This window comes from Mytilus californianus, unplaced genomic scaffold (genome assembly GCF_021869535.1).
Source record: "Mytilus californianus isolate M0D057914Y unplaced genomic scaffold, xbMytCali1.0.p SCAF_5, whole genome shotgun sequence".
NCBI classification, from domain to species: domain Eukaryota; kingdom Metazoa; phylum Mollusca; class Bivalvia; order Mytilida; family Mytilidae; genus Mytilus; species Mytilus californianus.
The window spans coordinates 43,769,372-43,783,800 of NW_026262701.1; the positions used below are offsets into that span (position 1 = coordinate 43,769,372).

Consider the following 14,429-nt stretch of genomic DNA (forward strand, 5'->3'; position numbering starts at 1 on the left):
ACTCATATTAACATTATTATTTGTAAAGGTAAACAACGACTTGTGATTCCTTAGAAAACTCAATCAATAAAGATACAAAGGAAACGCTTCGATCGTTACAACATTTAAATAATCCCTCCAATTCCCCCTCTTTTACAATTTGGTACAGAGTAGATCAATATCATTCTTTCTTCTGTTCACAAATGAACAATGATTTGTGGAAAAGCCGTGACCGTAGTAAGCGTCAACAAATGAACAACTCATGTCGGCTAATCCACATGGAAATCTAGTGCATAATCAATATTGCTTGAGCTAACATTTGCAAAGGAATTCTTCAATGTTTTGCACTTTCGTCGCAAGAACGTTATAATATTGCTTACATGTTCCAATTAAATAATTCTTGTAAATAACAGAAAACTGTTACGAAAACAGATTAAAACAAAATCAGATTTAAAATTTAGTATACAACTTTATCATTGCCTTCTAGATATAGCTACATATAACGATCACAACACCAGGGTGTTTGAGTTTTGTGTAAAAATGGTTTAAATTTAGTCATCTATAGATAATGTGTAGTTTTAAGGATTTGATCAAGAATGTTTGCCAGTCTAATGTAGTGACAAAAACAAACTGCATTATTATGTTGCTCTTATGTATACTATTGTGTGCAATTTATTTAGGAAGTTTCTACGGTGCCCTCTAGATAAAAAGTTTTTGAATCAAGATGCATACAAAACGTAACAAATACGTGTACAATGTAGGCTTGAAAGAGGGAAGCAAAATTCGTGTACGGTCCAATATGCATGTACAACTGTATCAAAATTGTCGGTGTGATGTTACTGTCCTTGACACTTAAACGAAACTCTGCAACGTTACCATTGGTAAAAAATAATGTTTACATGTAGGATTTGATAGCATGCAGTCGAAAGATAATGTAGATAAGATAGGTGTAGGCCTTGTGTGGGTTAAGTGTACATGAAACTAGATTTTCAGAACGTGAATTTTATTATGAATGTTTAAGGAAGAAACATACATTGAATAAAAATGATTATGATATTATTATTATTTACATGTCCAAAACTCCAATAGTGTTCAGTTATAAGAAACAAATTTGATAAGCCTACGAGACGACCATTTTATTTTTGGTGGGTGGAGCTTTGTGGGGGAGGGGAGCTGTTGCGTATAGAATATGCATTTTAAACTTGTGGATAGTACGGATTATTTAGTTCGCAAAAAATTATTTTCACTCTTCGTAGGAAAAAAATATTCATTTTATCCTCTCTCGGGCAAGATAATTTATACAGATAGAATAAGGCAAGATTATTAATTCCTAAATCCTTGTTTGCCTTTTGTTACGCTGTTGTAGCCTGCGAAATCGTCACATCTTTAAAACTCTTAAATTAAAGTTCTTCAAATCAATAGAACGATTTTCTTTAAGCCACCAGTCATTCGTCTTCATGGGTCAAAATATTGTTTTTGCTTTAATAAGACAGAAACTTTTTCGTTTTCAATAGGATACAGAATCCCTCCTTAAAGGGGCATTAGCTATTATTAAGACAAAAATTTAAAATACGAATCTTTTTGTTTCAAGTATTAATAGAAGCTGATTTTTGAAATAATATTATGTTATAAGCAGTTAGTTTGTCCAAACATTTGTCAAAATAAGCTGAAAACTGATGTATTATTGACTTACAAGTGAATAATTTTACATCATGTGAATCCGTATTCGTGTGAACTTCAATTTAACCCTAATAAGCTGGAGATGGATTTCAGAATGTTTTAAGCGTATTCAGCTATTTAAAAGGAAAAAATTGTCAACATTGAATGTGAAACAAGGCTAAACCATTTCGTTGACTGATTCGATTCACAAAACATCATTCTTATACAGGTAAAAACGATGATTAACTTATTTTTTTAACTTATACCATGAAATCAAACAAACCTAGAAAAATTCAATTGCACGTGGTCGCTATCTATTTATATTTATGTTTATATCGGGTACGAATTTGCCCCCCAGCAGAGTTTTAGAAAATAGTACATTAACGGGTGTTACACGGATACTTTTAATGAATAGAGTCATTTGTGCATTCAGTAAGTACATAGACTATAGGTACTTTATTGTACACCTTGTGACCTAGTTACCTGATTTTATAAATATAATTCATATGAAAAGTTTTCATAGAAATTATATTAATAAAAAAAGCTAACTATGTCCCAAAATGCTGAAATCAAATAAAGTGTCTACGAAGTTATTGACTGCAAGAGTAATTGCAACCATACAATGTTTCAATGTACAAACCTCTAACAGTTAAAATGAAAACTTTCGAATCGTCTGAATTGAACTATACGGAGGATTTGTTTATGTCGAATTGTCGTTGTGCCAAAAAAAAGTCTCAACATCAAATATACTACCAGCAATTTTGGACATTGGAATGGTAAATGAAAAAAATATTGTGTCACGTGATCAATACTTGAAATTACTCGAATATCACATTACTGTAATGAGCACGAAAATGAACTGAAAAATTTGATTTCCAAAATATGTGAATCAAAAAATTTAAAACGAGACAAAAACTCAACAACTTTTCATGAACTGTTGTTTCTCATAAAAAAGAGCAACAGCTTTTTTTATATTTATATATTTTTTTCCTTATTTTATTGATTTCATATTTATACATGTTGTATTTACGTTTGTCTGATTACTCTTTCTTATTTCATTTTCATACCTCGTTGAATTTTGTTCTTTAATCTGTTATTCATATTTTAATAGCTTATTTTGGTTTTTGGAGGGGGCAAAATATATTTCGTTGTTTGGTTTTGTTTGTTTTCTTGGTGTGGAGGGGTATATATAACTTTGTACTTTATTTGGCCTTTTGGATGTATGTCATTCGAGCGTCACTGATGAGTCTTGTGTAGATGAAACAAGCGTTTGGCGTACGATATTTAAGCCTTGCATCTAATGTCCCAAAATGCTGAAATCAAATAAAGTGTTTCTTTATTATTATGAGGCTGACTTCATACAGGAACTTCTTAGGAAGAAAGATAAGAAGTTAGTAATATCCTTTAACTCTACGTTTCGCTATATAGATGATGTTCTCTCACTAAATAATACAACATTTGGTGACTATGTTGAACGAATCTATCCCATCGAACTAGAGATAAAGGATACTACAGATACAGTTAAGTCTGCCTCATATCTTGACTTACATCTAGAAATTGACAATGAGGGTCGGTTGAAAACAAAACTTTACGACAAAAGAGATGATTCCAGCTTCCCAATTGTGAACTTTCCATTTCTATGTAGCAACATTCCAGCAGCGCCTGCATACGGAGTATACATCTCCCAATTGATACGATATTCCCGGGCTTGTGTTTCCTATCATGATTTCCTTGATAGAGGATTGCTCCACATGGAAGCTATTAAGCCAAGAGTTGCAAATGGTGAAGTTGAAATCATCCCTTCGTAAATTTTACGGACGCCATCACGAGTTGGTTTACCGTTATGGAATAACCGTTTCACAGATGATATCGGATATGTTCCTTATGTCGTAACTACAATACCCTTCCCTTTTCACGAATGTGACTTACCAAATTAGACTATTTACCGGATTGGTAATAACATAAGCAACACGACGGGTGCCACATGTGGAGCAGGATCTGCTTACCTTTCCGGAGCACCTGAGATCACCCCCAGTTTTTGGTGGGGTTCGTGTTGCTTAGTCTTTAGTTTTCTATGTTGTGTCATCTGTACTATTATTTGTCTGTTTGTCTTTTAAATTTTGGCCATGGTGTTGTCAGTTTGTTTTCGATCTATGAGTTTGACTGTCCCTCTGGTATCTTTCGTCCCTCTTTTAATGCACTCTAATCGTACATTTTATAATCATGTTAATAATATAGTGAAATAGAAAAAGGATAAACAGATTTTATTCTATCTACTATGACACGTCTGGTACATGTACGACGTTTTTTAAAACATTTGTTTATACGGTGTAATCAGACTGATCGACGTTACTTTCGTAAATGCATCAAATATATCGTATGCATATTGGACAAGAACAAATTACACAAGTGAATCTGTGAGCTTAATTCTGTTCATTAATGATACCCCCGCCCCACTAAAAGTATAAGGTAAACAGGAAGTTGTTAAGTGATGAATCTGAAAACGCATCACACGGTATAGCAGACTTATATAATGCCTGAAACCATATTTCAGAAATACTTGTATTGTAGTTCCTAAGAAAAATGGGACGAAAATTTTCAACTTTGCTATCATGTGTAAAATGATACAAGTGTTCGGTAAACAGGAAGTTGTTGAGTGATGAATCTGAAATCGCATTACACGGTATAACGGACTTATATATAAACCCTAAAACCAAATTTCAGAAATCCTTGGAAAAATATTCATGGGACAGATGGACGGACTGACGGATGGACAGACAGCGGTTTTTTTAAGCGGATCTACAAGAATTACGGGAGAATTTCAGAAATCTATAAAAAGGGTTTCATAGAAAAGATCAGAAACTTCATGTTGACTTGTTAACCTCAAAGAGGTGGAATAATAGCAATGGTTTGATTTCGTGTTTCAAGCATTGCGCTTTCAAAACACATGCATCGGAGAAAATTGTTCAAATACGAATAGTCTATATAACATTGCTGACAAGTGCATTTCTTTTAAGGGAACATCCACATGGGGAGTACTCTATGTGACCATATTTCTATATATTTAAGAGGTGGCAGGAAGGAAATTAAATTTCAATGTTACAAAAAGCTGTTTCGAAAATACCAATCGGTTGAAAAGTATGTTTAAAATTTATACAGATTTTCAAACATGTTGAATTAGTCGATGGTTTGTACAAATGTATATGTAGTGTGATTTCAGGATTTTAATTTAATTAAAGGAGGTAAAGGACAAACCAGTCATAAAATTTATTAAAAGTCTCGGTGCTTGTATGGCAATTTGATTTTAGAACATTTTGATGCGGTATACAACGATCTTTTCATGTTACAACCCAGCAAGTTATTCTTGAAATTAATTTCCTTACGTTTTAAAAGATCAAGCAAATAAATATTTATAAACATCAATACATCTTCTCTGTGTTATTTTACAACCATGAAACGTACAAGACCTTAGAAAAAAGGTTCCTGCAGTCTAAACTGTATAACTACCCACAATTTTGTGTCGTCATTTTCAGGGATCGATAAATATTTAGCCGATGTGTAAACAACGTTTCCATATAATGGCGTTTGCGTAATCTTTCAGATTTTTTGTTGTAAAAAATAATAGGCAGGCCCAGAGGAAAGACGTTTTCCTATTATCACAGGGCAAGATAACAGCGTAATGTTTCAAAACGTCCGTCGCTGACTTGTGTAACAACACTTTTATCTAACTCATTAAATGTTGACTTGTGTAATTTTAATGGTTTATAAATTGAAATCAACACGTTATAAATTCCATGCGTTCGAATCGCTTTTCTGGATTTACCTTCATCAGGAATACTCAAAGCTAAATATTTGAAAGCCAAGGATGTATAATAACCGCAACAGTTGAAGAGCTATATGGCCAAACAGGACAAAATAATAGCCAAATCCGTCTAAGGGCAACTTTGCCTGTGGGAGTTAAAACCTTAGTTTCTTTATAATTTTAAAATTTATAAGTTGATCAATTCAATCTAACGAGTAAAGAAAAGTATAATTTGACATTCTATAGTCCACGTACAAAATCTACGACTCGGAACGTGTTTATAACATTTGATTGTTCCTTCGGAGGCCTACACATAAGACCATTGTTGTCGATTTCAGTTACAATTGCGATCACCCAAGTCAGTTAATAGACAACTTCAGGACGTTATCAAGATAGTTCTCTTTAGCTGTAATGAACATCATTCTATAAATTGATAAAATACATCAAAGAAATTAAAGAAATAAATTGAATTAATTAAATGAATAAATTAAATGAATAAATTAAATAAATGAATTGAGTGGAAAAAAATTTAATTAAATTAAATAATAAATTAAATAGATATATAGATAGATTGAATAAACAATATATGAGTTGTCCAAAACTGTTCTAAGTTAGAACTGTCCAAATTGTTCTAGGGTAAAACCACTTCTAGCAGAAACAATGCATAAGTGGCTGTTTTAAAACATTTCTCTTAACAGTTCCTGACAGATGTTACGAGAGGTGAGAACTGGTTCCAACTGTAGATTAAAGCAACCAACGCTTGGCAGTGATAAGTTGTAAAAGTCTGTTTCCCGATACTTTGAATTGTTCAATATATTGAATGAAAAATGTTATAAGATGTAATGAATTCATAGTTGGACAGCAGCTTTGTAGTGATTATTTGTAACGTGTGATCACTTTTCAGATATTTCAGACACCTATCAGCCACCTTTTTTCTGTATTCCGATATGTGAATTAAGAGATGATTTATGCTTAGCACGGTAACACATGCAACTTCTTGTAACCTCTAAATGCACATACCAACTGCATAATATTAATCACGTCAGTATACTAAATTGAAATATAGTTCATTGCATACATACCATATTGAAGTATTATATACTTTGTTTCAGATTCTCCTAAAATAACAAACATTTGGTTTAGCAATACAAGTAAGATTTACAGTTTTGGTACCTCAAACACCTTCCATTTCAATGAAGATGTATATTTGAAGATGACACTGCGTATTGAAAGTAATCCAGATCCGAAAATAATGTTTAACTCCTCTTTGTTGGCGATTCACCAATCAGATAAGGGCAACGAGTATACTGATTACATTTCTAATTTACCTTCTCTTAAGTGTGAAGATTCAGGAAATTTTACAATACGAGCTGTAAATGGGATAGGAAATGAAGATACCAGAACGGTCAACATAAACATATATTGTAAGTACAGTTGCAGGAATGTATATCACAAAAACTATGTTATTAGTACAGTTACAGGAGTATAATTAGAAACAATAATATTGTAAATACAGTTGCAGGAGTATACATATAAGACTGATATAGACGTCCGGTCTCTAATCGACGCCCGTTCCTCAAATCGATGTCCAGATCTGACCGTCATAATAAAAAAAAAGATTCAAAATCGACGGCCAATTTTAACATTTTTTACATAACAATTATAAAGGACCAAGGGATGACGTCTTTTAAAAAAATCGATATTGATTTAAAGTAATACGCAGATACTTCTAAGTATATATTTTAGACCTTTACCTTATTATTAGAGAACAAGTTGGTATGGCATATTTTTTGCGGAATAAAATGGTAAAATCATGAAAGACAAATTAAAATTCCGAAAGTCCATGAATTCAAAAGATTTTAGATTATAGTACCTTAAATGACAAAATAAATGTTTATGGTAGTTTGAAAAATGGAATATGAAGAGACAATGTATATCTAAGTTATTGTTTAACAATTAAAAAATGTATTTCAGGTAAACCTAGGAATGCCACAGCAAAATCAAGACAAATAGGAACAAAAGTGGATACAACTGAAAACATAGTAATGCATGTAGTATCGTTCCCGTTGCCAACTGTAGAGTGGTGTCGTGTGACTCGGTCCGATTGGACTGTTACGAAAGAAAGATATGATTACAGATATAAAATTGAATCAGAAATACATATTGAATCGGAAAAGGACCTTGGTGTGTATGGATTAAAGATATGTAACAAATTAGGATGTATTGAGGAAAATATCACTTTGACACCGGAAGGTATTTTTATTTTTTGTTTGCAAGTCAATAAATATTTGATTATATAAATACATGTAAAAAATATTGCACCATTAGCAACTGACATACAACAGCAGAGAATTTATTTTTTCCAGACTTTAACATAAGATTCCTATACAAATAAGCATAAATACAGTACTAATACTACCTCTACTACTACTACTTCTATAATTAGCTACAAATACTTTATATCATGATCATCACAAAAATGAAAGATAGATGAAAATTATTTACTTGACAGTAAACTAAATGGTAAAAATTTCAAAATACGATACGAAAAATAAGCTCTTGGTCAGAAATAAAATGAAAACACCATATCCATTTATTTTCTAAAAAAACAAAATAAAAATAAAAACAATCTATCATAAATCTAGATTATCTGAGATCCCGGTAATTTTTTTTTTTAACATTTTCTGTTATTTGTTAAAATTCTTAAAACAATAAGATAAAGTCAGTTTAATGTCTTCATTTAAATAAAATGCAACAAATAATTCCCATTTTAGAATCAAGATTTGCTTATTTTATACACATCAAAATATTTAACTGCAATTCATTTACAGTTACCTTATAAAAAAAGAAGATGAGTTATCATTCATAATTTGCCTATGAGACACCTATTCACTATAGACTTAGCCTAATAACAGAACAACAATGACATTTTATTAAACTGGTGCGTCCGAAACGCTTTTTTATGGATATACCTTCACCAGGACATCTCAAACCCACACAATTAAAAGCCAAAGTACACATGTAACAAAAAGGAATTATAGCCTAAAATCATTTGTCTTTATTTGTCTATAGCTTATTTTGCCTGAATAAGATGGAAACTATGTTTCGTAATAATTTGTAAATGTATCAACGAGAAATTGAAGAAATGTCTGTTATGAATCATGTCAGTGACTTATGGTACTTAGGGTATTTGGTGTTGTCTTAATGCTTAATATTTTCTTTTAAGTTTAAAATTTATAACTTGATCAAGACTTCGAAACCTGCCTATTTTTGCAGACGTTTAAAAGAATTATATACATCTTCTATGTATTGATGCAATGAACCGAATCTTTTCATTAACACGATACTGATAGTCCTGACGTTTAGTCCTACGTACATTGTAATAATTAGTTGCTGTATTCTTGTCAGCAAAAAGTATAATCTTCATTCAACTATCAATCTCACGAGCGTTGATTTATTAGATCCCTTTAAAAATTTCTGTATTGGGAACTATGTAGTAATAGGGGAGTTTGTCCGTCCATTAGTTAATTCATCTGTCCACTCGTTCTTCCGTTTAACGTGTATATCCGCAACTGTTCCTTCACCGCTTGACATAATTTTGTGTCACTTTCATAGAATTGTAATCACATGATGTTCTTTTCCACCTCTTATTTAATTTCTTCATCAGAATGATGGTGAGGGTTAGTTTTGGCATGACTGCACACTAAAATGAACATTTGTATACAGTCTGCTCTCAAACTCCTGATAAAACTTTAATTAATCTTTCTCCGAATCTTTGTCATATACTCTATTTGTGATCCTCCTAAATCCTTGAAAAAAATTTATTGAATCTTTCTCTCAGAATCTAACCCATAGAATGCCATTGTGCATCTGCTTTTTTGTTTTTGATCCAAAATATTTTCAGGGTGTGAAAATTCCTGAAGCACTTCATGAACGTGGTTATTTCTTTTTTTTTTGAGGGCGGGGTATCATTTGGTAAGATTGCTCGTTGTAATTTCAGTTTATGTTATAATCTATCTCATGTATATTAGCAACATCTTTTGTTTGTAAATAGCATATATGTAAGTAATCAAATGAAGATCCTAAAAAAGGAGAGTAAAAACAAACACCAAAAGAAAAGAAAACTGTTGATTGTTCAATGAGACCTTAATTCGTTTAGTGTTGGCTTAGTTTGTCAAGTGGCAGATATTTCATGCATATTCAATACGAGATTTTACTTCTAATATAGCCATTGGAAAGGCATATTCGAATGCAGAGCAAAACATAATCAGGTTCCTAAAACTAAGACATTTAGCACTTGCTTAGATATGACTTTCCCATTGCAATTACACAGAAAGCCCATATCAGCTCCCTATAAGTCCACTTATCTGATTATTGGTTTTTTTGAATCTATAAGATCATCTATGAAAAAAGGTTATCACAAGGATAAACGTGATACAATTATTACTTTTATTGTAATTATCTTGGTATTACTATTTGAATTTAAACTAAATGCATTATGTTTAATATGTAGAATTGGAAAGAATGCTTTTAAAACAACTTATCATAGATAAGGACAGTACTCCGATTAGGTCTATCTTAATACTGTTTTGATTTACAGTCTTAGATGAATCACAGGAAGGTCATTATATACTCTTAAAGTATGTCCTAATACATATCTTAGGATACTTCATGAGTTGGTGATTGAGAAAGAATAAAGTAGATTTCCGTTTACTTTTAAGAAATCCATAGATTTTTCCATAGTAATTTAATTCCTAATTTCAGATAAGCCAGAAGCACCGACAAATGTTTCAGTCGAGACAATAACATTCAGATCAGTAAACTTATCCTGGATTGTTGGGTTTAATGGCGGACACAAGCAAACATTTTCCGTCCTTTTTAAAGCTACAGATAATGACAACTGGGAAACAAGGGAAGAAGTACATACTGGAGAGTCTACGACGGGGAGTAAGGTATACTACACATTGGATCATCTTGCAGCAAACAAGCAATATCACGTAATCGTAAGGTCAACAAACAAACATGGAAACAGGAGTGCATCACTGGATTTCAAAACAAAAGGTTAGCTTATGAACCAAATGGATTTTTCAAAATAGTTGCTTGTTCCTCTTCTTCCCTTAATGTTTTTGGGGGAGTGGGTCATTTGATTGTATTTTTTCTTGTTCTTGGTTTTGGTTGTTTTTTCTTTTAATATTGTTCTCTGTTTTTTTGGGGGTCTACATATTTTTTAGGGGTTTTCTCGGGGAGTTCTTTATGGTTTGATTGGTTTTGTTTGTGAAGGTTGTTTTGGGGGAGGGGTGTTAAGGGAGAAGATTTTTTTCAAAAACTGTAGTTAATATGAATAAAGACGGACGTGAGTCCGTGTGAACGATATATGACTTTCTCGCTCATAAACGTGTGCCTACCTGTGAAACGCTACTAATAACTTTTTTGTTTTGATTTAATAAACATACTAATAATGTGAAATACAGGACGGTATCCGAATGCATTAAATGTTAGATATTCGTCAATAATTTTGAATGGAATGATACTAGTTTTATTTGTTCGTTAAATTATGAAATGTCTTCAAAGGAAAGTTAAAGGATAAGTATGATAACTAACAATTGCTTTTTTAATCGTGGTCAATATCTCCACAAAAAGACATAAAGTTATCTTGTCTCAGCTAACACTTACATTATAAGAAGTTTCATTGATTTAGTTTTGTGTTGCTAATGAGAATTGAAATAATTGGGGATGTGGATCTGTGTGACGTAAATACTATCTTTTTAAGATTAGTCAAATCATAATATATATGAATACTTTTCAGTGGAATCTGTTTATCTAGTGATTCCGATGCATATCAATTAAGGCATATTTTAAATTTACTGTTTTAATATAGTGAAATTAAATATCATCAAAGATATCAAGCTTATTATTTAGTACACAAGATGCGTGTTTCCTTTAAATAATGAGCGGCTCGAATCAAAACAGGTCGTAGATCAGTTTCATTACAAAGTGGAGGCAATGAAATCCAAAATGCAAAAATCTGATAAGTTGTGCCTAATCTTGGGTTGGCTATATATATCTTGCGATAGAATTGGTATAATCATGATTGATATTTGTATATGCATTTCAACTCTTTCATTTCCTTTTTATCTGTATTTTAGTGGAACCTACTTTAGCATCGCCATCGAAATCGGGTTCCGATTCAATCCCGATTGCTTGTGGTGTTGTTGGTGTACTTCTGATTATAGTTATTACTCTATTAGTGTTTTTCATCAAAAGAAAGAAACGCAGTAAAACTGGTTTGTAACTAAAATATAACATATTTAGATTATGAGTAATAGAAAAGGTGATGCTGTCAAACCGTAACCAAACAACACAGAAAAAAATGTCGAGGCCGCTTAATATATTATCATTACTATAAAGTATCACAAATTTTAATAAACTTATAGATACCAGGATTAGAATTTTGTTCGCAAGACGCGCGTTTCGTTTACAAAAGACTCATCAGTGACGCATGAATCAAACAAGTTAAAAAGGCAAAATAAAGTACGAAGTTAAAGAGCATTGAAGACCCAAAATTCCGAAAGGTTTTGCCAAATACAGTTAAAGTAGTCTATTCCTGGAATAGAAAATCCTTATATTTCCAAATTGTAAGCTTTAAACCGAAAAGACTTGAGTCTAGTGGGGTTGCCACCAATAACAGGTCATAAAACCAACTAACAGTAAAGACAAACACAGAAGAAAAGATATTTAAACTCGTTACACAAAACAAGATAATTGCTCGGAAAGCCTCGCTTACCCTCTTATTCAATATTTTTACCAATCAATTTCAATGTTTTCTGAGCATGTTCGGATTTTAAGTATTTGTTTGTCAGGCATTACGAGTTTAAACATATGTTGTTGTCTCTCTGATGTTTCTATACATTCTAACGTTTGTGATACGGCAAAAACGATTGAACATTGTTTAAGACATCCTTTTGACCTCTGTATATGTTGCTTGTGTTGTTTGTTTGTTCAATAACTTTCAGCCAACATCTAATTTACATTCATCATTATTTCAATCCTTTCAATGAAAGAAAAAGGAAAATCGCAAATAGTATACCCATATTCATGAATTCTTAATGCAGACCTTAATGCAGACTCAAATTTTCATTTCAATACCGATTTCAACAAGGACGACACGGACATAAAACGTATAGCCAAAATTCTCAAAGGTCAGCTTCGAATTACCTGCCAGTGAATTGCAAAGTAAATCTAACATGTCAACTTAAAACAATATAGTATAGCTCCATTCATTTACTGCGTCTATGTTTGTGGCTTCAGCGTGCTCAAATACCACCTGCGACCGTAGGGAGTTTCTGCGAGCGACCTTGTAATCTGATGTCTCCTTTAAAAGGACCTGTGAGCTGTGACCTTTAAACATTGTTCAAAACAGACTTTTTTTAAATTTGCTTGAAAGTTACCTGGTGACCTGAATCAGATATTGAACGTAATTCTTACCACTTAACATTGTATGTCTTTCATAATAATTTAAAGTAAAACAAACATATTAACATAACTGCATTAGGTTTTATTTTAGAACCAAAAGAAAGCAATGTGTTGTATGCAGCAGTTGATAAGGAACAACAGAAAAGCAAACGGCGAAATACGGGTAACTACCAATTTGAAAGTGAAATAGGTTTAACTACTATATTTAATTTCCAAACATGACTGGTATAATACATGGGTATATACGGCCCTAGTAATATGCTTTACCTGTATGTTCCGACTGTAGTAATGCTTTTTATTCGTAGTGATTTATTTGAATGGTCCAGGCATGGAAATAAGACAATATAAGCGTACAGACCAAACCCGAAAAGACAAATCTGGTTGTTGCCGGGGATCGTAAAAACGGTGTAGTTTGAAGAAGTAAAATGATAGTATCATGTGATCATGCTTATCTAAGACAACATTGCCTAGTGGCGATGTACATGTGAAGGAATTGTAAATTTTCTATTATAGCCTTTGGAACTAATTACTGGCAAAAAGCTTTTTGTATACAGCGCAAATATTAGATTCTATTACATAAAGAAAAACTTACTAACGTATAATAATTACTCCTAGATAATTTATTAGGTTTTTTTACCAGATCTAAGACAAAGAAGATTCGATTTTTTGTTAATTTTTCTCTTATCCTTATCTATAAGTTTGGAACATTGATTTAATATTTGTTTCATATAGAAAAGGAAGATTCCAAAGAACCTGCGAATGCCGAGTATGCGTCTGTTGTCAAACCAAAATCTAAATCTAAAAAGGTACACTACAAAGGTAAGCCGTTGTCATAAATATTATGTTATAATTCCTTAGATTGTAGTTGATATGGTTTCCAACCTGTTTTGATTAGAGATGAGTCTCATATTGACGAAAACGCAAGTATGTCGTACCAAACTATCTTTGTTGAGTTTTTTCCCCAATAACTTTTCCCATATACAATGTATGTAATATGTATGATGATTGTCTCGAATTGTCTTTATTCCACAGTTTGTATTGTTCTCTAAAAAGATGGTATCTTAGACAAAAATGTGATTTTCGTGAAGATTTTTTTATTAATATTATTGTCTAATGAAAGAAGTTCCTTGGAAAAATAAGCTTTTTGTTTCATAAAATCTTTTGTCTTTTTACTTTAATATAAATCAGGTTAAATAAACCATTGGGACAATCGATGAATGAGTGATTTTAATTAAATTTGAAATACAGCAGAATTTTATTTTATTGGAACATTGTTCTTGCCTAAAACAATAAATAGTCACATCGTAAAGTTTAATAAAAATGGAGCCAATAAATTTAAATACGAACCAATAAACTTATTTATTCTTTGAATAAACTTATACATAAAGGGTATCAATTTTACAAAGCTGAATAATGTTTATCGATATTAATATCTAGTTTGTTATTGATAAATTAAAACATAGCTAAATACCATGTATTGCCATATATTTATGAACGCTTACTTACTTATAGATCT

At 31.9% G+C, this 14,429-nt stretch overlaps 1 protein-coding gene across 3 annotated transcripts in view; it reads left to right on the top strand.

Moving 5' to 3' along the window:
• LOC127702263 (uncharacterized) overlaps window positions 1-14,429 on the top strand; it is a 249,338-nt gene that overhangs the window by 219,049 nt on the left and 15,860 nt on the right. For 2 of the 3 annotated variants that reach the window (XM_052206388.1, XM_052206387.1), the window contains 5 exons: window positions 7,415-7,693; window positions 10,205-10,501; window positions 11,587-11,724; window positions 13,005-13,076; window positions 13,646-13,732. The exons of the other annotated variant lie outside the window; for it this stretch is intronic. In XM_052206388.1, coding sequence (XP_052062348.1) covers window positions 7,415-7,693; window positions 10,205-10,501; window positions 11,587-11,724; window positions 13,005-13,076; window positions 13,646-13,732 — 873 coding nt within the window. The remainder of the gene's footprint in view (window positions 1-7,414; window positions 7,694-10,204; window positions 10,502-11,586; window positions 11,725-13,004; window positions 13,077-13,645; window positions 13,733-14,429) is intronic. 3 annotated transcript variants of the gene reach the window in all.